Raw genomic sequence first — 22051 nt, 5'->3', positions numbered from 1 at the left:
AGGGAAGGTTCCTCATTGTGTTGGAGGGACTGCAACCAGTCTGGCCCACCTAAATGAGGAGGAAGTGTCACAGAGTGTCACTTTTAGCCCAGTGTGGATTGTGACAAATCACCTGATCTATTCTTCTGACCCAGTGGAAAAATTAKCTCTATCCAAACCATTCCTGACTGTTACTTATCTGAGATGTTTTAAATGCTCCAGTAACGGATACATCACAATCTGTTTCTACAGTTTTGGAAATCCTGATTTTCTTAATGTCTAGGAAACTTTTTGAAAAACTTGCTGAAGTTTAAGCCCACCTCCTCTTGTTCTAGCCTAACAGATGAGGAAAATCGCTTATTCCTCTATCCAGCAACCCAAGAGATATTTACAATATAAGAACCTAGTAACAGTTGTACCAGCTTATACCAACAGCCCTACTAGTGCAATAGCATGTCTTTAGCGGTGACTAAAAGTAGATCCTACAGTAAAAAATTAGACAACTAGTAGTAAAAAAGTAGTAGTAAGCAAACTAGGCTCCCCACAAAAAATTCTTCCAGTTTCCAGCTGGGATTTCATTAGCGAGAAGTGCTTTCTTGTGCCATGTTTATTTGATTAGATCATTCATCCTCAGGACCATCCTGTTAGACTGGTAACAAATTATGCAGCTGACTGAGGCTCRTGCAGCTCTTACTAGCCTATGAACTACATAAAATTACTCTAAACAATTGTGATTATTTAAAGCATAGGTTAAATAATGATCCATGCTACAATAAAACTGTATTACCAGCGTGCCATAAAGAGACCATAAATATCCCCAAGATGTCTGAAGATACTCAAATGGATGTAAATTAACCCCCAGGAATTGAAAAAACTGTGACAAAACCTCAGAAGTAGCATATATCTTTTAAGTCCACTCACTGACAGAAACCAGTGACTCTTCAACTGGGAATMGTTTTTTCCAGGCTCCCTTTATTACCCAGGCTGGTCTCTACTAGAGCAACAAGAAAATTCTGTAAGAGCAATCTTCAGGCTTAGAAGTTTGTATAAATGTTCATGGATACAAACCATTGAAATCTGTACATTCCTATTGCTCGTGCAGATTGGATAAACTATGCCTCATTTGCTTTTTAATCAAAGTATTAGAGCTGACATTTATAATAGTCTAGAAAAGGTTAACAGAAACCGTSTTATACTTCAGTGCAATTCTGGGTTCTGAACTGACCTACATTTCTCGGAAAGTTTCAGCTTCAATATGCTATAAATTATACTAGATATTTTACTTTATTACAAAATGTGAAAATGATATCTCAGCTTAATTGATATTAAAGACACACTCCCTTTCTCCATAACAAACAAGTCTGACTTTCTGAGACACTGTTGGGTTATATATGTAAGTCACTCAACAGCCTGGTTTCACATCAGTCTGTCACCCACCACACCTAACATGGGCTATAAAAAGTTTTTGACTCTGTCTCTTTTGTTGTTTGCAGTTGTTGGATGGCATGGGAGCCTAGTCTTGGTGCTTTTTATGGGCCAGTAGCATTCATTGTGCTAGTCACCTGTGTTTACTTTCTCTGCACTTACGTGCAGCTGAAGCGCCATCCTGAACGCAAGTATGAGTTGAAGGAAAGGACAGAAGATCCACAGAGAATGGCAAGTACTGAAGCGGGCCACGGTCATATCACAGACCCTGTGTCCGTTCCCCAGACAACATGCTCCTTGATTTCTTCATCGTTATTGGAAAATGAGCATTCATTTAAGGCTCAGCTTCGAGCCGCCGCATTCACTTTATTCCTGTTTACTGCCACTTGGACCTTTGGAGCACTTGCAGTTTCTCAAGGGCATTTCTTGGATATGATATTTAGCTGTCTTTATGGAGCATTTTGYGTGACTTTGGGGCTTTTCATCCTGATCCACCACTGTGCAAAGCGAGATGATGTCTGGCATTGCTGGTGGTCCTGTTGCCCATCTAGAAGAAACACCTATTCAGTCCAAGTTAATGTGCGCCCAAAAGTTAATGTCAATGGTGACACTCAAGTTCATGCACCTTGTCTTCAGGAATCACCGTGTCCCAACAAATCAGCTGTGTTTAATCACCCTGCTGCCAGCCACTGCAAACTTACTAATCTACAAGCAGTTCAAAATCACGTTAACTGCCTTTCTCCCGTGACACCATGTTGCGCAAAAATGCACTGTGATCAGCTACTTGATGATGAAGCTCATATTCACGTCCACAACGAGGGAACCTTCAGACCCAACATGCACATTCACAGATGTCTGAAAGGCAGAACTAAGCCACGTTATTTTAGTCGGCATAGGTCTGCAGGTGAAAGAGAGTACGCCTATCACATTCCTTCAAGTATTGATGGCAGCATCCACAGTTCGCACACAGACAGTCCCCACAGTACGCACGACAGCCAGTCGGGTCACAGGAGGGCCTGCTGCGCAAAAAGTGATCCCTATCCTACCGTCAACCAGCCGGAAAGCAGCGACGCGAGTACTGTCATATATAGTTGTGCTAAGATGCCAGAAAGTGACACTGTGCACCACACAGCTCATTTTGAAATGCACCCACGGACACAGTCGTTGCCGTTTAACACGACGAATCACAACGGCATTCTCAAGGGAAACGTGCATGAAGCCATGATGTACAGCTCAGACAGTACAGGAAATATCAAAACTGGCCCTTGGAAAAATGAAACTACTGTGTAGTTCCCAGGCCCTCCTATTGGCTTTTGTTCCACCTAAATCATCGTAGGCTTTGTTTTGCTTCTAAACTAAGTAAGATGACATATTTGTGTAGCACATGAGACAATTGTACAGCTTTTCCATCTTTCTTTCCTTTTCCTTAATAAGAAGAGACTAAAAGAGAGATAAGTGATAGTGTTTTAAAAGTGAAGTTATTTTTAGAAGAAAGTTATAAAATTGTTCTGAAAGATAATTAGAAAATAAAGTCTAGAGAACTGAATATAAGAGGCAATATCCTTTTGTTATACAGAACTATATTTCTTTAGAAGTACATCGTTTTTGTTCATTATTTTGACTTTTCTGTAGTAACTTCAAACACTTTTTATAAACATATCAACATCTTAAACTTTTACTTATTTATTTTTGTAGCAAAATATTATTAATGTGCCATGGATTTTAATCAGAAGTAACTACAGTAGAAATGCTATATAGGATTTTATAAAATTACAGCTTTTTAGATCTACAAAAGTGATACTGCCTCTAAAGATCTTCTGTAGCATACGGCCTGTAAAATCGTGTAATGTACAGTCTCTGTTATGTCCCTTTTCTTGTTGGAGAGAAGTGCTAGGTAATATCTGTTACATCTATGGTGCTGTATTGGTTGTATTTTGCATGACATATGTCAGGATATACCATTTGCTGTTTTCTAGTGTTACATGTGTTAAAAAAAGAACAAAAAAAAAAGGTGTTGTACACGGCTGTGAAAAACCCTATTGATATTAATCTAGAGCATTATAAATCCACGAAAAAAAATCACTCTGCACTAGTTTAAGTGGCACAATCCTTTTATAAGGTTATATGATAGCTTTGATAAGGGTCCACTCTAATGTCTTTACAGAGCATGCACTACTCATTGTATGTGACACTGTGCAGTGTAATAGCAATTGTCTCAACAAGTTTTACACTTCTTTGTAAAGTATGCCTTTGGAGCAAATCTGTAAGCTGTTTCACGATAACCTTTCCAGATCTGTTAAGGTAGAGCAGTTTTATCATTAACTCTTTGAGGACTACAGTTATTTTCTTAAAAAATAGCTTATTCTAATTCAGAGAGACTGTATATATGATATTGACCATTTGGTTACATGATCAATGTAGTCCACAGTTGTCAGGAAAGAGAAAGCTCAGTCATTTTTCCAAAAATGCAACTTTTTAGATTCCCTTTATTAATTTCACCTCTTACTATGTGCAAACCCATTTTCTCTCCTAGGAAATTTCAGTTTTCTTCATTCTTTAATGCAAATCTGACCTTCAGAACAAGCTCTTTCTATTCAGGATTTCTGCTGAATTGTAGGGCATTCAAGGGTCAGCAACATTCTCTATTAACAAGGCTCTTGACAAGAAATTTTTTCATGTTTCCATGAACAGCTGGACACAAAGCATCAACTCACAGTACAGAACTGAATCATAATTATCTCTATATGAAATGAAACCGCTTTTTTCAAATAAGAAGGGTGCAGAATAGTAATGGATCACATAAAGTGAATAGGAGCATAGTGCTAAGAGAAAAATGTCTACAGTGAAAAGTGAGCAGTGCATCCATGAATAAGAGAAAAAGCACAATTCTGTATGGCCACATGAGAAAGTTTTTTGTCATGTCTTAATGCAGGCTTATGTAATTGTTACATTGCTAAAGAGAGCAGAGGAAATAGAAGAAATCCCTTGAGAGATCATCAGTCTGTGATGCTCTGTGCATATTTTGCAGAAATCTTCGCATACTTCAACTGTTTTTCTGTTATAAGCAGTTTATTAGCCTCTACCTTTTTTTTATATATATATATAGGAATACATTTCCTACCAGTGTACATAAAGATGACAATTATAATTGCTAGAATGTTATAAAAACATGTAAGTCAGATGAATGTGTTCTGCAGTGTTGCAGGTGGGAATTAGTACTCAAAGGGTTAATGCTCAGTATCTGAGTGCAAGAAATCTTGTTTTTTTCTGTATTTTTGTAAATTTGAAATATATATTGTAAACTCCAGCAGTGCAATGTATCCATCTCAGATTGTGTGTTTTTAAAAGGTGAGCAAGAAGAATGCACTAGGTGGTTGTCAAGTTTTAAGCCAATATACAATGGTTTCATGACTGCTTCTTTAGTTAATGCAAAAAAAAAAAAAAAAAAAAAAAAAAAGGCCTGAGCTTTATTATGTATATGCTGTATATGCTTGAACTGCCACTAAACTAAAATACAGTATTTTTCTTTGTTTGCATAATGAAATATTTGCTGTTTTATGATTATTTTCTTTTAGTATTACTTTATCTCATTCCACATAGACAGTGAGCCCTAAAAAAGCATAAACATAATGTGAAATACCACTTCTCTGTGTCTCGGCACTATATATGTATATTCTGTAATAGCAAAATCCTAGGAGGTCTGTAGACCATTATGCAAAATATTTCACACACAGACAAGTGAAATACTCACTCTGCAAGAACCCACTCAGTGAGCTGTTTTCTTCTGCTTGTGTTTCAATCACCTCTGTTGTTTTGTCTGAGAGGCTTGTTTGATCTTCATAATGGCTTACAAAGAAGTAAATAGGTGCTGCTTTCCACAGAATATCTTATGTGATAAAACTCTCTGGAATTTAAACGTAAAATATTAAAACATTTTTCTTATTGTGTTAAAAAATTAATTTAGTGAATATTTCTTGGCTAATTTGGAAAAGATGTGTTATGCAATAATCTGTTTGCATATTATTTTTTCAGAAAATATACAGTATAACTACAAAGTAGGAGAACATGATATTAAATAAATATAAAAATGTTTTGTAACATCAAATTTGACCAAAATGCTTTTTGTGCTTTTGACTTCTTTTTTTTCCTTAAGATAAATGAGATAATTTCAATGTTTTGGGAGTTTGGCTTTGTTTTGTTGTGCGATTTTATTCAATTATAGTCAGTGAATCATTACTACTTTACGTGATTTCCTTTCCTATAAAAATAAAGTCAATGAAATAACTGAAATACGAGAGATATATTGTCCTAGTAAATTCCTCATGGACATGCATATGTTACATTCTTCAGTGTCAGCATAAGTTTTAGTGATTCATGGATGCCGTAAAAATGACTGAACAGATTTTTACTGTCCACTTTCTGCTCTGAGATCAAGCATGAGAAACTTCATCCCAAAAGATAATTTTTGCAGAAAGATTCAATCAACAGAAATCTGAAGGACTGTCAGTTCTACTGGAGTAAAAATATGCTGTGATGATGCACTGTTCTTCTCTGCATATACAAATCCCAGTTTTCACAATCAAATTTCAGATTGTCTTAGTGACTTTAAATAAAAAAAACTTAAGTCACCTAGGCTGTTTTACAAGACTTCCTACCTGGCCTAGTATCAAGAATTTTGATGTAAAAATAAACCACACATTGTGCCTGGTCATATGTGCTGTTCCCACGATGTCTGTTGGGAACAGTGTCTGCACTAGCGTGAATGAGCAGTCCCTGGACATGGCCGTGAACACGTGTCCTCCTATGCTGTGTAGCTGCCTCCAGCTACCCTGGGGCCAGCCCATCCAGGTGACAGCCCCCCAAGGCAGTCTTCACTATAGCTGTAAAGCATTTCTACTCCCTAACCCAAAAGGAAAGTCTATGCTTCAAGCAGAGTCAGGATCACCTTCAACAGACAGCACAGGCAATTGTAGCTTTGCAGTTCTGGGCAAGTTCCACCTGGACACTTGGGGCTGCAGGCAGACAGATCTAACTGAAGTGGTTTTAAACAGTATCACTCCTGCTCCCTCCACTCTCTGCCAGAGCTACCAGCCCAGTCTGTCACCAGAACATCTGCCAAATCCAGACAAATCCAGGAAAAACCTATCACCATACCTAAAATGTCTGGTTAGCTGAAATGAGAGTGAAACAGGACAAGAGTTTTATGACCAAAAAGGCTCATGTTGGAAGAAACATTTTCAGATGTTCTGTCACAAAGCTGCTTCAGTTTCATCATGCGTTGATCTGTCTTACTGTTCGGAGGGTAAGAGTTTAAGTTTGAAATTGCTCTTGAGTGTGTGTTGTTAAGGGTATAAAGTTAACTGACTCCACAGATTTGGGAGATACCTTCCTCACTAAATTAGATTCCGGGAAGAACTACACGGCTTTTCTTTTAATGAAGAGATTGTATGACAGAAGATGCTTTTCCACTTGACTGAAAATKAAACTGTCACTAGGAACAGGCCAGTACCCTTTATAAAGTATAGTCCTCTTCACATGGAAACAGAAAAAAAAGTAAGGAGAGTATGGTTCTCTCTGTGAAGGAGACCAGCTGTAAGGAAATATCAGGCCTATTATATTAGACACAAGGACCTCACCAGCTTCATTCCCAAAACAGGAATTCAAGTTCCTATACCAGCATCCTGCAGTTCATAGAGAAGCTGAAGAAAGCATTAATAAATCAGGATCCATCAGGTGGGTTTAAAGGCTGATCTGGTTCAGTCARGTAATTTTAGTGGTAACTGAGAGCTCTGGGCACCTTTTACTCACTGGGTTAAATCTACAGAAAAGGAGATAAGGGTTGTCTGTGTGGAATTTTTTTTGCTTTGCTAAAAGTTGAAAGCCCAGTTGGTCAATTTTTATTTACCTGTTAACGGGCTAAGAAGAAAACTTCTACAGATCATCTTGACTCTACAAACCATGCCTTTTGACTCCCGATTACTAGCTCTGCAAAGGTGCCTACCTATCCAGTATCAAATGAATGAATCCTGCTACCCCRTCCTGCCCTCCTAGCATTTGCAATTGTCAGGACCCAACCAAGCAAGCATAAGTGAAGTCAGGACAGTAGTACAGAGCTCACTTTTTTGCAAGGAGGGTAGAGATCCGGTTCGCAAGCTCTAGATCTGCTCAGCCTCAGATAAACATCTTGCCTTAAGGTTGTGCAGCTGGCCATGCCTGAGAGGAAAGGGGTTTTTTATGAACCTGGTGTCTGTATACCCTGTAGATACTGCTGTCTGTTTATGTTTTGGTCTATTTAAGCTCTGTGATGCCGTGCAGTCTTAACAGCCAAATGACTGACTGCTTTAGCGGTTGCCCCTAACCTGCGGTGTATCGTCAAGTGAGGTTAACCAGTGTGGCCARTGCTTTCGTTCATTCATTTCCCAGGTACACCTCAAGAACACAGCAAGAGGGTCTTATCTTAAGGTTATGGGGAAACTGTGGGAGAAGTAATAAAATCTGATCTGGTTTGCACGTTATTCATATTCTCGTCACAGCACTCCCTTTTGTTAGCCCATTTGTTAACAGATATAAGCAGTTACAGTCACTTATTCTCTGATTCTTCCCATTGTAAGACTTTGTTCTCTACTAATTAGAACATGGCTGAAAGTTCACCACTTATCTTGATTTATACCCATGGCGGTTACTGCCCTCAGATGGTTTTAAGGAGTTCAGCCAAAATGGCTGCAACATCTTCAGCAAAGAGGTGTGAGGAAAGTACGTTTGGCCATAATAACAACTTCTGGTGATTTTTGAACAGTTCTGTCTTCAGAATCCAGAGCGGATGTTTGAAAACCAGGAAGGATGGCTGTTGCATGGGGAGATAAGGGCACTTTTTGCTGTTTCTATAAAGTAAGCAGTTCAGTACGGACTGCAATTTTAGCAGTTAAAAATATCCCAAGAGTCTATAGGGGGAAGTTTTCTGTCTTCTCAGGGCATGTCCATGCCTTAACTAGGCTACACTGCCTGATCACATACTGCTACAAAACACAGGGGCTCTGAGGGACCTCACCTATAAATAATTGACTTCAGGTGCTCTCAGATAGGATTAGGATAAAAGGCAGGGAGCCATAATTTTCATGGTCTCTGCTAAGCTYTCTAACTTCTTTCTTCTTCATAATTGCTATGACAGTATGGAGGAGGGAGCCATCTAATTTGTACAAGGAGAGAGAAATRCTGAGCTAGAGGAACTCAAAAAGAAGATGAACTTCTCGCAGTGGATTGAGTTGGCTAGAGCAAGCTGACCAGGAGCTACAGAAGGAGAGGTTGATGTGAGCAGAAGGCTGCAACAAAGCGGCTGGCAGGCTGATTTCAGGCTGGGAGGGAAAGGAAGCTTACAAAATTGAGAAGAGGAGCTCAAARGTAAAGAAACTGGGATAAAATTGGTAATGGGGAAAGGGAGGTAAGGTGAAACAGTTATGTCTGCTATGTTTCCAGACTGGATGTGTAAGCCAATGTACCTGGTTTCCCTGCAGCCTGTAAATATCTGAAAACCTACTAGCAAAATGTCTATTCCCTTTTAATGTTGGTCCTCATAGAAAATGACAGCATATTAATGCTGTCAACTATTCCATTAGCATAAGTGTCAGAAATATGTGATGAATCACAGATGCTCAAAGCAGTTGATTAACCAGATAGCTGCTTGTGTGCCACATGATAGAATTGCTGTATTTTTAATGTCCTCTTTCAAAACCCCAGGAAATATCACAAAAAAAGACCACTGACATCAGAAAGTACTAATAAAGCTCAAAGTCAAACATGCTGGAGTTGGGAAATGTTAGAAGCAAGGCTGCCTTTGGAACTTCCATTTGCCTCTGGTGTCTTTTGATACTGTTTTTAACTGTGTGTGTACATGCTGTTTTCTAACACCTTGRTTTTGATGCAATATATTAAAACTTCTGTAAATGTGGGTACCTCTAGAGTTAACCAGCTGTTTCACTGTAAGCCTTTCTCTGCCCCCCCCACCCTTTTTTTTTTCTGGAATGCTTAAAGAAAGCCTCCTTAAAGGAATTTTGAGGCTGAGACCTTTTAATAGCACAGGTAGGGCCCTTTCACCCTTCCCTGTGCTGAGTGCTAGAAATGAAGTGGCTTGGAAAACTTTCCTTGAGTTTCTCCTGCTTTGGGGATATTKTCCAAGGTATTTGAGCAGTCCTGGAACTGCTCTATGTTGGCCACCAGCACAAGGACATAAGAGTGTTAGGAGAAGGCTGAAACAAGGAAATTCCCTGCCCTGGCTGTGTTGGTAGCACAGTCTATAGGAAGCCTGTACCTTGGCTTCTACAGTTCCTRTTGGTTGTATAGGCTGTCTGTAAGTACCACCTTCCTCTGCTTTGGAGCCCTTTCCAGGAAGCTTCCCACAGAGGAAGGCACCTAGGGCTGCTGCCCTGGGAACTACGTGCCCAGTCCTTGCAGCCACAAGTTGGTCAAACTTTGGCTCACGAGGGCTGGATGTGATTTTGTCTTTGGCACTCCACAGTGACCTTCTCCAGCCAACAGCTAGCTAACCGTTAGGAGTGAGTTTAGACTAATATGTCGGCTGTAACCTCAGTTTGGACAGAGGTCATCTTGTCAGCACTAGGAAGGTACCTCCCCTTCAAATGCTCACACGTCACCACTGACTGAGCCTGTTGCCCGAGCTGGGCTGGAAAGCCACAGGCATCTGTGCAATCAGCCCCTTAACAACACAGCATGAGGATGAATCATCAGGATGGAAGATCAGTTCCCCTCTGTATCTTGTGCAAAACCCCTTGAAGCTTTCCCTACATTCATATTTGAGGGGGGGGAAAAAAGCAGGGAGGAGAGAGTTAAATGACCAGCTTGTCTCTTACGCTAGTATTTAAGGGAATAAATAGCTTAAGTGCTGCAAAAACAAATAAACAAAACCCCAGCCATTTTGAGTTAGCACACACATCCTAATTCTAGCATTATAATAATGTTATATTCCACCTGACAGCACAGCACAAGCAATGTGACATACAGCCAAGGACTATAGTACATGGAAAGTAACTACTCTTCACCCACARTGCTTTTCCCTTAGGTAAAAATAAACTGTATGCAATTGTACTGTGGCAGCACCATTTTCTGTACTCTCCACACATTAGTGGACTATTTTAGACATGGAACACATGTAGAGTGGACATGCAATTAAAATTTTTTGTAAGACTGAAGTGAAAAGAGGGAAAGTGAGGGATTTTTTTTTTTCCTGACACAAAAAAAATAAGCATCAGGATTGCACTGATGTGGGTTTTCTTCCCTTCTGTATATATCTAATGCAGAACCATGCAGCTGTGTAACAGAGCTCTGCATGAAAAGGAAAAAGRGAACCATAGAAAATGGGGGGGAAAAAATCCTTATGCTGTCACTGGTTCAGAATTTTACCTGTAAGGGAACAATTCCAGATCATGCAATCAGCTTCATTAGCCCTTTCATCTTCTCTGTGTGATATTACAGTTCAACTTGCTTAACAAAACCAGGGAGATCAGCCCATGTGGAATATGCCAATCAAATTCAGAATGACTTGAAGAGTCTCTGGTATAAGTGGCTTATGTAGTTCATTGTAGAYTGATGCAGAGAAACTGCTGATAGAGACAAAACACGCAGGATATGATTTCAAAGGCCCTCAAGCTGTAGGATGAAAATTCTTTAGTAGAATTCCTTTTACTTAGATGAAATAAAAATAAAATATCTTATGTAGTGTAGAAGGAGGTTTGAATTTAAATCTATGGAAGTATGAAAGAGGCCAATAAAGCAGCATTTTGAACAGCTCAGCTCAGGCGCTCCTTCTTTGTGYAACCGTTAAAAGATGCAATGAAATGTTTAATTTATTCTGTCTTTAGCCAAACTTTTTTCACTTTAGAATATTAAGCTGTAGAGTTGAAATYACAGGAAGGAACCTTTCCATCCATTTCCATGTGCAGTAGATTGAATGCACAGTCAACAAAAATGGCATGACGTGGTTCAGAAGCTAACCTGRAAACTGGCAAACTGCAAATGCCATTAGATGAAAGCTTTCCCTTATAGCATTGCAAGTGCTGCCCATGCRTTCCCACCAAGAGGAGCTCAGAAGAAGTGTGGGAGGAAGGGGAGAGAGCATGTAAGGGCAGGAGGGTGTTGTGATGGCTGCTCCAATGAGTATGAGCTGAAATGGAGTGAGCACAACAGCACCTACAAGCCCTGAATGAATAAAGCAGTATATTGAGGGGGAATAAGAGGACTATACGGGTGAGCCAGCTCCTGTTTTGGTGTTTGGTCAGAAAATGTGTTGAAAGACTGGGCAACATTCAGACAAAAACCTCAGAAGTGAGCTGAGAACTAGAGATATGATTCATGGTGCTGAACTAAAGGTACTTAATGTGTTGAGGCTGTGCAAGACAAAGTTAAGAGGTGACTTAATCAGGGTCCACAGATACCCATATGGACAAAATTTATCATACAGAAGACTCTCYAAGTCTAGCAGTAAAGGTATGAAAAGATTCAGTGATTTCAAGCTGAAGACAGAGTAAGACTTGCACTTTAATCTGCGAAAGTAATTAACTTTCTAGCAGTTTCCCAAGTGGCACAGCAGCTTGAAATTGTTGAAAGTGTATATGAATGTGTTTCAGTTCAGAATCAAATTTTTGACCTTGGTGCTATAAGAACTGCAGGGTAATAGTCTGTGGCCAAGATGCGTTATACTTGATGTTAGTAGACTTAGATTTGGAAATTGTATACTTGCTGATAGATACAGTAGAGATGAGGTAGGATGCAAAAGATGGTGCTGTGATTATCTTCAACCTACCTATAATAAACCTAGGAAATTATACTGCACTTAAACAGCCTTGACTTTGGCCTTAATGGCATTATTCAGTCTAAGTGCCATTTTAGTGTTTATGATTCCAGGTTATTTGGAAACTGTATTTCTGAAAGGAAAATCTTTATATTCTGAAACATAAAGGTGTTACTGCTATAAATGCAAAATTCAATTAACCTCTAACTGTAGAAACACAATGGTGCCTGCTTAACTAAGATTTTCACAATATGTCCTGTAACAGCCTCCATTAACTCAATTTTTCCTTCCCTCCTCTCTCTGAGTACCTAAGGCCAAACTTTGAACTGTGTTAAGAATTTGATGTTTCTAATGGAATCCCTTCAGTGCAAACTTCCCCAGGCGCTGATACTAGAACACATTGTTTATAAACCCTTATTTTTCAGTCTTTCTGGCAAAATCTGAATTAATGCAAGAATTCACATTTCCAGTAACAGAAAACTTGAGGATATCTAAAGTTATCCCCAAACCATATTCCATTTTCTAGGTCTAGAACTTTACCTTTCCTAGCAGGTATATTTTCTTGATCTTGATGTAAAATGACCGAGCCTTTAGTCTCTTAAGAACGAAAGTAAAGCMGTTATGGTTGTTCTAATATACTGCCTAGACATAGGCAGGTATTTTCTATGTAGGAGGAGCCCTGATTTTGCACCTGCTGTTTGTATACAGTCCCAATTTTTGTACCTGCACCTATATATATGTGCACCTCACTGAGTGATGAACAGGATGAAATTGTGCCTGGGATGTGTGCAGGGAGTCGTCTTTTTTTTCTCTTTCCAGCCTTACACCCAATGCTTCTTTTCGTATCCTCCTGTTTTTCGCTGTCTGACTTTGGCTTGTGCACTCAGTCACGTTGCTCTTGCTCCACTAAGTTTTTCATGTCCTCCTGGAAAACCAGCAGAGATTCAGCACTGACCTCATCACTTACCTGACAGCCCTAGGTCTCATGTTGTCAGGGGAGTGTCATAGTTCTGATCTGCAATGCTCTTCGCTGTCTTTTTATCTCTCCTCACAGATGTGGATTTATCCAGGGGAGATATTTAAGGTGAAGTCTCCCCATCCCCTCCATTTTGCCTGCCCAGTGCGACATGCTGGGTCTCCTGCAAGYTGCATAACTTCAGTTCTGGGCGTCTGCAATGTCCTCTGTTTTTGTTCTTCCTTTCTGAAAATATTTCTGTACAGCACAGAGCTCTGTTTTGTTTTCKGTGTTGTATGTTATGAAATGTTCACATATGGGAGGGGTTGTTCTCATTACCGACCTGTGCATGATTTCTGCTCTTACTTAATTACTTTCAGTGATTATTTTATTTTCCTAGTAGTTGTTTGTTTCTGAATGCTAAACCATGAGTATCAGATCCAAATTAGGAATGTCCTCTGCTCTTATTCCCCAAACCATCAGTGTTGTGCAAATTTACTAGGAAATTTTATTTTGCATTTTTCGTTTAAGGAGCTTGTCCGAGTTCTTCATTGTCGCTCCCGGGTTGCCTCTTGCCGTTTCTTGGTTTTTATTTTCTCYCTCACGCTTTGCCCTGAGCAGCTCTGAGACAGCATCCAGATGGTCTATTCTTGAAGTGAGTCCTTTCTGGAAAGAGCYTCCCCATTGCCACTCACAAGAGGATGAAGCTGAGCTGAAAAAACTGAAGTAGAGAGGTTCTTTTTTCCTTTCACTGACATTAGGACTTATACAGAGATTTATATAGGTGCATGCATGCACATATATTAAAACTATAGAGAGTATTTCATCAGCTGAATGTCTGTTAAATCTTCTCTCTCTGAGCTCTGTTCTGAGCAAGCGGCCCATATTTTCAGAATACTTATCTGAAGTATTACTACTATTTGCAGTATTTTCCATTGGTTTTAAATGGAACCTACAATTTTCTAAGTATGCTAGGGAGTCAAACCCTGCAAAAAAGGACTAAACCGTACAACTGGCTTAGAAGCTTTTCCAGTGTCTAGGTGGGTGGCTCTAACTGCTCCTTGGTTTACATCATAACTACCTCCTCAGAGTTGTGGGCAGAGAAATGTGTGAGAGAGAAGAATAAGGCTCCTAATGGTGATATTGCAACTTACAATTTTGCACTGGCTGGACAAAATTGGACTCAATCTTTCATATATTCCTGAAAYGTGTTATCAACTTTAAATCCCTTTTAATGTGGAAATTCCTTTGCCATGCAAATTTCTTGATTTGTAAGCAAAGAATACCACYATGTAATATTTCTAGTGAACTGAAGCTACGTGGTTCAAATTTAAATGATTTCAAATTAATTTAAGTTACAAAAATAAATTCCCCCATAAASCATAAGATGCTGCCTAGTTTCTCCAGGTAAGAGTTAAATAAGTCAGACCATGGTTTATCTGGAGATAACAATTAGAGGCAGAAATCATTAATAATTTAATTATAATCACTCTTTTGACTGTGGCTGGTGTAGGAGATTGCAAACATGAAATGCTTGCATAATTATTATTATGAAGATCATTCAGGACAAATAAAAGGCTGAAAGAAGTTAAATCTCTTAAAGGACTATTTAATTATTTTTAAGTCATACATTAATTAAGGTGTTTATTTATTAATCCCTGGAAAATGAATTCTGTACTCAGGATAAGTGCTGCAATTTTCTTGAGCAAGTGCTCTGTTTCTCATATAGAAGTGASGTTGAATTGCTCAGCCTTAACTTTAGTGTTGGCTGTAGTAACTTGAGGGATGCTAACAATTAACTCGCTCAACAATTTCTTTACGCCTCTGGGACGCTTTGTGGCTCTAACATCTCTATATTTTGAAATCTTGCTGTTGGCATAGTTTTTCTGGGTCGTTTACCAGTCACTGTCTTCTGCTTTATCTCTTGCTGACCCTAATTTGTCCATCTGGAATTAAAGATGGATGAAGACAGAATTGAGTCTATGGCTGCAGCTGCATGCCAGCTATTGCAAAAATTTGAGGTTGAAGCACTTTCACATTTGTAGCATGGCTCCTTTAGAAGATATCTTCTTGTGAACCTCAGGGACTGAGGCAGCTTACTAATTTCTATCCCTTCTCTTGCTGYTTCTTTGAATGTGGGAAGTAAGCTTCACGGATGTTCTTATGCGCCCATAGTTCTCCCTGAAATGGCTGTGTGGGTCAGTTTTCGCTGTCAGTCCAGCAAGCATAAAGATTAGTTTTATGATTTTATTCTTTACTACTTGTGCGCATTATATTTCCCTTCTTATCTCTCTCTTTGGGGTCACCCACATAAAACCTCCACTAAGCATTTTGTCCTCAAGCCCTACTGGTTATCTAAAGAGAACTGATTTGGATGCAAGCAATTTTTGCTAGAAAGCAGAATTCACCCCACTGCAAAGCAAGTTTTTGACGTRCGTACCACATTGTAAGTAGATTAGAAAAGTGGTGGAAAAAAATAGGTGTTTTGGATTAACAAGAAATGCAAAACCACAGCAAGAGAATCCCAGACTTTGTCAGAGTAGCTTTTCTGTTTTTGCAGGTCCCTTCTAGCCAAAAACCATACATTGCCTTCAGTGCTGCAGTACCCAGGGAAAGATGACAATCCTGTCTTTTCAGCAAAAATGCAGCAGTCTTGCTGCAGAAGACAAAATACAAGCCACAGCTCTGCAACAGCAAGCTACAGAGCTGCCTGGAAGGACACAACCTCAGGAAAATGAGAGAAGTGCCCACCAGATTCTGTCATAAGCCATTCTTTTTTCTTCTCTCCTCCCTCCTCTGTGACTGTRCAGACTGTGAGAACTATTACTGCACCAGCTGGAGGAGATTTCAATTTCACATGGGAAGTAAAATATTGGGTAAGAGAATGATGTGAATCATTTCACTGTTGTGTTGTAGCATAAGGATTATCATTCATTCCTTGTCATTTCGCTCCATTTTACAGACAAAATCCTGCATTATAGTTGTAACCAAGGAGAGCAGGCTATCTGCAGCTGAAGCCTTACTAAATGTTGTTTCCCAGCCAGCTGATAGTCAAGACCCTTCTCCTGTACCTGTGTTAGCTAGGAACTAGCTGCAGGTTCTCCACTGAGCACTTTAGTRGTTTAGCCAGATGACTATGGCCTTTATAAGTTGTTCTTTTCAGCAGGTAGGTGTTATCCTCCCATGCAAACCCATGCTCTGGCCTCATAGGTGTTTCCAGACTGCTGTGAAGGTGCCTGGTGGCCCTTCCCTGGTGTCACTATCCACTGCTGCTGACCTACATGGCTCTGGGCAGATGTCAGCAGCAAGACAAATTTGTCTCATTTAACTCTCCCGTGTTTTTCTTGCTAACAAAGCTTTTTAGAAGAATCTAGACAAACATTTAAACATGGAAATCTATTGAAGTCATTCTAAATTTCCTAAATATATAGCTGTCGTTGGTTTAAAGGTAACAGATTCATTGTCTGTAGTGCCCATAGACTGTCTCTCTGGGAAGGTACAATCCTGTGTTTGTGAAATTCAGGCCTCAAATAAAGGATTAAAGCCTCAGACTTGATTGCGGCTGTTAGAGCCCCTTTCAAATGTAGAAAGTCACTGCCCTAAAGCAATTTACCTTTTCAGCTTGATGGAAGTAGGATGGATGCATAGAATTTTTCTGAATGCCCATCTGAAATAGTTCTTGTTAGCTATGGAGTGCATTTATTGCACCTGCGATTATTGGAGTAATTGACAAGGTCTATTTTTCCCACATTAGACCAAAAATGAAACATTTATTTTGACACACTGGGCTATCGCCATCTGTGCCCCAGCATCAAAACATTTTTTTAATGTTCTATTTCAGCTGTTCCAGTTGGCCTCAAAAGAGCTTAAAATCTGGCAAAAATAGCACCAGTGTTTAACTGTGCACAGAAGGCATTATTTATATGTCAGTCGCACATTGTTCACTTTCTAGGTCTGTAACAGCTGTATATGGTGACATGATCCTCTACACATGCTAGTTTTCATGAAATATGTCACATGGCTATTAAGTGCAAAGCTGAGGGTCAGCAAAACATTTCATGCTTTTCACATGTATATAAAGACTCTATATAGTCACTCTATGGAATCTCAGCATAAGCCAGATACTATATCATTTCATCAAAAGTAATGATGCCCTTTCTCCGGCATTTGCAGAAAATTTGATTTCTATTAATCTGAGTCTATTCTTCAAAAATTYGGTTAAGAGTTCCATTTAAATCTTTTTGTATTGAAGCATATGGTATGTAATACCAATAACAATATCCCTGCAGGCAAGAACTAGGACTTGGCTCTCAGATGACCTGATTTTGAGAGAGACAATAAGATTATTAAATTGAGGTGCAGCTGATATCAGTGCCCAGGGCCACCTCTGAGCTTCATCACCGTCTGTGTGATGGAAGGTCACCTTACTTCAGCGTCTGCAAACTGTGAAACAAACTAGGCAGTCAGCTGGGTAGAAGGCCTGAGAAGGCATCCTGTAGATATTCTGATGCCAGTCCTTTATTTCAAAGTTCTTTAGAATAGATTCATTCAAATTTTTAATTTCTTAAGGAAGAATACTGGCCATAGAACATTTCTTCTAAACTTTAAAGCTGGTTGTAACAGTTGGTAAATAAAACTGCAAACATTAATTGGGTGCTAACAATTAGATGAATGTGAGATARATCTTCTCAGAAGTATCAGCAAAATGAAAGTAATACGCCACTCCAAACTTCTAACTTTTTTGTCTCAAGCACTTGTCAGATAAACTCTTCCAATTCATAAAGAGTAAATTCCAGATGCTGCCTAATATGGTTTCAACAGAACTAAGAGTGTATATCAATCAGTAAATACATTGCTTGGGAGTTGCAGGGAAAAATGTCTCCTATTAGATTTTTAGGCAAAATGCACGTATCACTTGAACAAATTGTGAAAGTTTATCCTGTGTTATTGATACTGAAATGAAAAACATTATAGAAATAAATGTCTTTTAATTTGAGCTCACTCATTCTGTTTAGACAGTAGCTTGAGGGGGAAAAAGATTTGTAGCAGTTTCTGATTTGCTCAGATACTGTATCTGTCCATAAGCTACCACCCGATCTAGCAATAGTGCTCATCATCCCCCTTTCCTCACCAGCCAGTGCTCAAGCATCTTATTCCAGTAAAAAATATTTCTTAGAACAAAAGTTTACAGATTATTCAAAGAAGTTTAATAGAGAAGAAGATATTCCCTTTTCTCTCTCTCTCTCTCTCTTTTTTTTTTTTTTTTTTTTTTTTTTTAATGCGTAGGACATATTCTGAAGGGGAGATTAATAACTACAAAGTTGAATTCCTGCCTGTGGCACAGTGGTGAGTTGTGGGCCAAAATAGCAATATTAAGAATCAGAGTGAGGATGTATTGCTTAGCTGGAAGCTGAAAGCCATAACTGGCTTTTTAAAAAAGAAAAAATCTTTTAAGATGCAGTTCTTGAATGCATTTCATCAGAGTCTTAAATCAAGTCCTATTCTCATCCCTATTCTTATGCCTCATCATATTCATGAGGTGTATGTACATGTACATCCCTATTATTAGATAGCACGTTTTTGTATCGTTCAGTGGCATTCAGGCATCCTGGGGTTAAAAGAGGTGAGTACAGAAGGTTATTTCTGAGATTGTCTGAAAGACTGAAAATTCACTTTGATTATTCTGGATGAATCAGCATGTCGTCATCTCTGTAGGTCTAGACGTAAGAAGGGTGTAATATCCAACCCCACGTGGGTCATGACTGCAATGAACACCCTTTATCTGAGCAATATGAAAGCACATTCAACTCGGGAATCAGATGCAGGCTCAGAAGCAGTCAAGCAAGAGCAGCTCAGCTAAAGCTCTGGGGAAGAAAAGTAAATCCTGGCCCGAAATATTGTGAAATATAAATAACAGGACTAGTTTGGGTTGCATAAGCATGTGCTGAAAGATATGTGAAAAATAATATCCCATGAAAACAGAATTCTCTATTTTCCCAAAGGTAAAGCCATTCGTGGCAGTTTAAGAGCTTTTTTGTTCTTTGGAACTCTGCTATACCTGCAAACACTGTCCTTGCTGACAAATATTCATTGCATCGGTGTTATCAGAAGAAAGGTTCATGGTCATCTAGCTATATTTATTTAGTCAGCAGCTTCAATATTTTCCTTTCTCAGTAAACCTCATCTGACATTATAAATGTAAAAGCTAAAAGCTCACTAGGGATTGCAGAGCAATGCAATTTTTATGGACAAGCTCAGATGTTATCTAAAACTTACTTGTTAACAATTCTTTTGGGTCTTGCAGGGCAGTTGGTGCACATAAAAAGAGATTTCCACAGGAATCTGCAGACTTTGCAAGCCCACCCTTCAGTATTTTTCAGTGGAAAACTGTTTCAGCTGCTCTGTCTAGAGTGGGATTCCCGGCAGTGTCACCTGCCCTACAATTTTTATTCAGATTAATATCCAAGGTGTAAAATTTTCTTCAGTGAAACCAATAGAGTTTTGACAATGTAGGTAAAATGCAGGATACCAGAATAACACTTGCAGAAAAAGCTCCTATTATTTTAGCTGATACTGCAGTATAACCCCATTTAGCTTCTCTCTCTATGAAAAATTCTCAGGTAACTTGCATGAGGTCTGCATCTTAGACCACTTAGATATGACTGATTAAGCTATACATGAAAGTTACGAAAACTGTTCTATATATAAGCTAAAAAAAAATATTGCACCTGTAAGCTGTCTTCTCTTTTCTATGGTTGTAATATGTTAAAACAACAACTGGTGTCCCAGAAAAGCAATGCAGCTTGCCCATCCAGAGGAAATCAGTGTACTTGATGCTACCTGAGCTAGCTGGTCCTCATCACAATAGAATACCTGAAATATGTATACAGAGAGAGTATATAAGAGACACATTAGTTCTGACTAATTCTAGTCATAGTAAATGATAGTCAACATGGATATTACTAACGTTTTCATGAAAACAGAGATGAGATTATCTGGAGAGGGACCAATTACAAATAACCCTGCACACACATGCATAATTAACAGAATTCAAGAAGCAGTAATGATCATTCTTTTAACACAGCRTAAGTCTGCCTAAGAGAGAGTTGAACACATCAGGAAAACTCAGCATGAATTTTTAAAAAATCTTTGACCAGTTTGGCTTTGGGGAGTTTGTCAGATTATTAACACTACTTTAACTAATTTTAATTTTGTTTAATGTGATTTCTTTTTCCATGAAGCTCTTTGAAAAAAATGTTGTTTATGCAAATAGACTACATGGAAAATTGGTTTTATAACTAAATGACAGTTGACAGACTAGACAGTAATAGCCAATTGGGAATTCCTAAAGCAGGATTTGTTTACTCAGTGGTACAAATTGAATAGCTCTGATTATTAGGGACAGTAAATATTTTAATAGTGGCTATTTTAATTAACAGATTCTTATGGCTGAATCTCAGCCCCCACTAAGACTGTTTCATGCTGCCTCAGTGACAGCAAAAATAGGCTTAATCCTCATGTCAGTACCTGCCTTATTTAGTAGTTCAGAAGAAATGGAATAATGAAGGTCAGATTTGTCCCATTCATTTCCATTAAAAACAACATTTCTTGCTTCACTATTTGCACAAAGAATAAATCCTTTTTAAAGAATTCCTTGCTTCATTTGGATTTCAAGGTATTGTTGTCATAGAGTTCTACAGAATCAAACTAACCTCTATAACCTCTACCATATCTGAAACAACCTTCTCACATGTTCAAATGTATAAATATAAATAGCGCATGACGAAAAAAAAGCTGTTATGCTTTTATGGTCTTACTGCTTAGCTCTATCCCATACGACGATTCTGTGATTTATTTTGGATATAAGTAGCTTAAGATAGAAGGATAGATTGCAAGTATGTAGGTAGCTGTAACTCTTTTAAATGAATATTCCAGATGTTCTCTAAGAGGACCCACTGTTAGGATGACAGAATTCCAACTACATGATGCAAGCTGAGGAAAATTGTCACTGATCTACGTTAAAAACATCTACTACATTTCTGAAAAGCCAGTATTCCCAGAGATAACCTTTATTAACCTGTCGATATTTGATTAGTTCTTCAAGGAAATCTGGGGAAACACCTGGATGCCCATTCTTTCCTAACCAAGCAAGCGCTCTGTCAAACCTGTACCATCCTAAAGAGAAAGATCCCCCACAGCAGGGGATGGTGGACGCCAGTTCCAGAGACCTTAGACTCCTCGCTCAGCATGTAAACTCTCTGGGGAGAGAGAGGGAAGCCTGCTAGCTCACTCCTCACGTGAGGGAGGAAACCCTTTTTGAAATGACTAGCCTTGAATTTCAAAATATACTCTTTTTGCCCTCTTTTCTGCAGGTCCTTTCTCACCKACATACCTCTTGAATCTTTCCCTTGATGGGAAGGGACTGGACGTTTGCTTTCTGCTCCATTTTGCTCCACCTCAGGCTGCTCAGTGTGCCACAGACCGTTGCACAGTGACACAGCAGGGCAGGAAAGTCCCTGTGAGGGAACTGTCATTTGARGAGTTTGGAAAGAGGAGAAAATGCTAGTGACAATAGTAGTCAGGTCAGCTATGCCATGAATGAAATATCCCTAATCTAGCTAGGAAATCATATAGAGATATAGAGAAGCAACAGTAAAATTAGTATAGGAATGAAAATCACCTGGACAACAAAAGAGAGGAAGCTGAATTATGCTGCAGGATGCCAAACCAGACATTATGAGGACAACCAAGTTGAGTAACTCTYATATGGCACAACATAAATAAGGGTGCATATTGTTCAGGAAAGCTAGAAATTAAAGGGTAGTGAAAGAATACTGTATATTCATGATGTGCTAAACTTACCAATTTTACCTTTTTTTTTTAAGTTTGGA

The 22051-nt window shown here is 38.9% G+C and overlaps 1 protein-coding gene and 1 long non-coding RNA gene across 2 annotated transcripts in view; one reads left to right on the top strand and one right to left on the bottom strand.

Annotated features, from left to right (window-relative positions):
* The window catches only part of LOC146600354 (adhesion G protein-coupled receptor A3-like), a 219806-nt gene extending 214343 nt beyond the window's left edge, over positions 1-5463 (top strand). The window contains exon 18 of the mRNA XM_085325737.1: positions 1473-5463. Coding sequence (XP_085181863.1) covers positions 1473-2694 — 1222 coding nt within the window. The 3' untranslated portion in view covers positions 2695-5463. The remainder of the gene's footprint in view (positions 1-1472) is intronic.
* Positions 5464-13654: 8191 nt separating this feature from the next.
* On the bottom strand, positions 13655-21639 carry LOC146600353 (uncharacterized). Its single transcript, XR_014898311.1, has 3 exons — positions 21553-21639; positions 19889-20033; positions 13655-13881 (listed from the first exon to the last, which is right to left on the bottom strand). It is a non-coding gene; the product is annotated as an uncharacterized LOC146600353 (long non-coding RNA).
* Positions 21640-22051: the final 412 nt, after the last annotated feature.

Source organism: Rhea americana, unplaced genomic scaffold (genome assembly GCF_003343005.1).
Source record: "Rhea americana isolate MKP2758 unplaced genomic scaffold, rheAme1 scaffold_122, whole genome shotgun sequence".
NCBI lineage: Eukaryota > Metazoa > Chordata > Aves > Rheiformes > Rheidae > Rhea > Rhea americana.
This window is presented reverse-complemented; position numbering and strand designations above follow the sequence as displayed.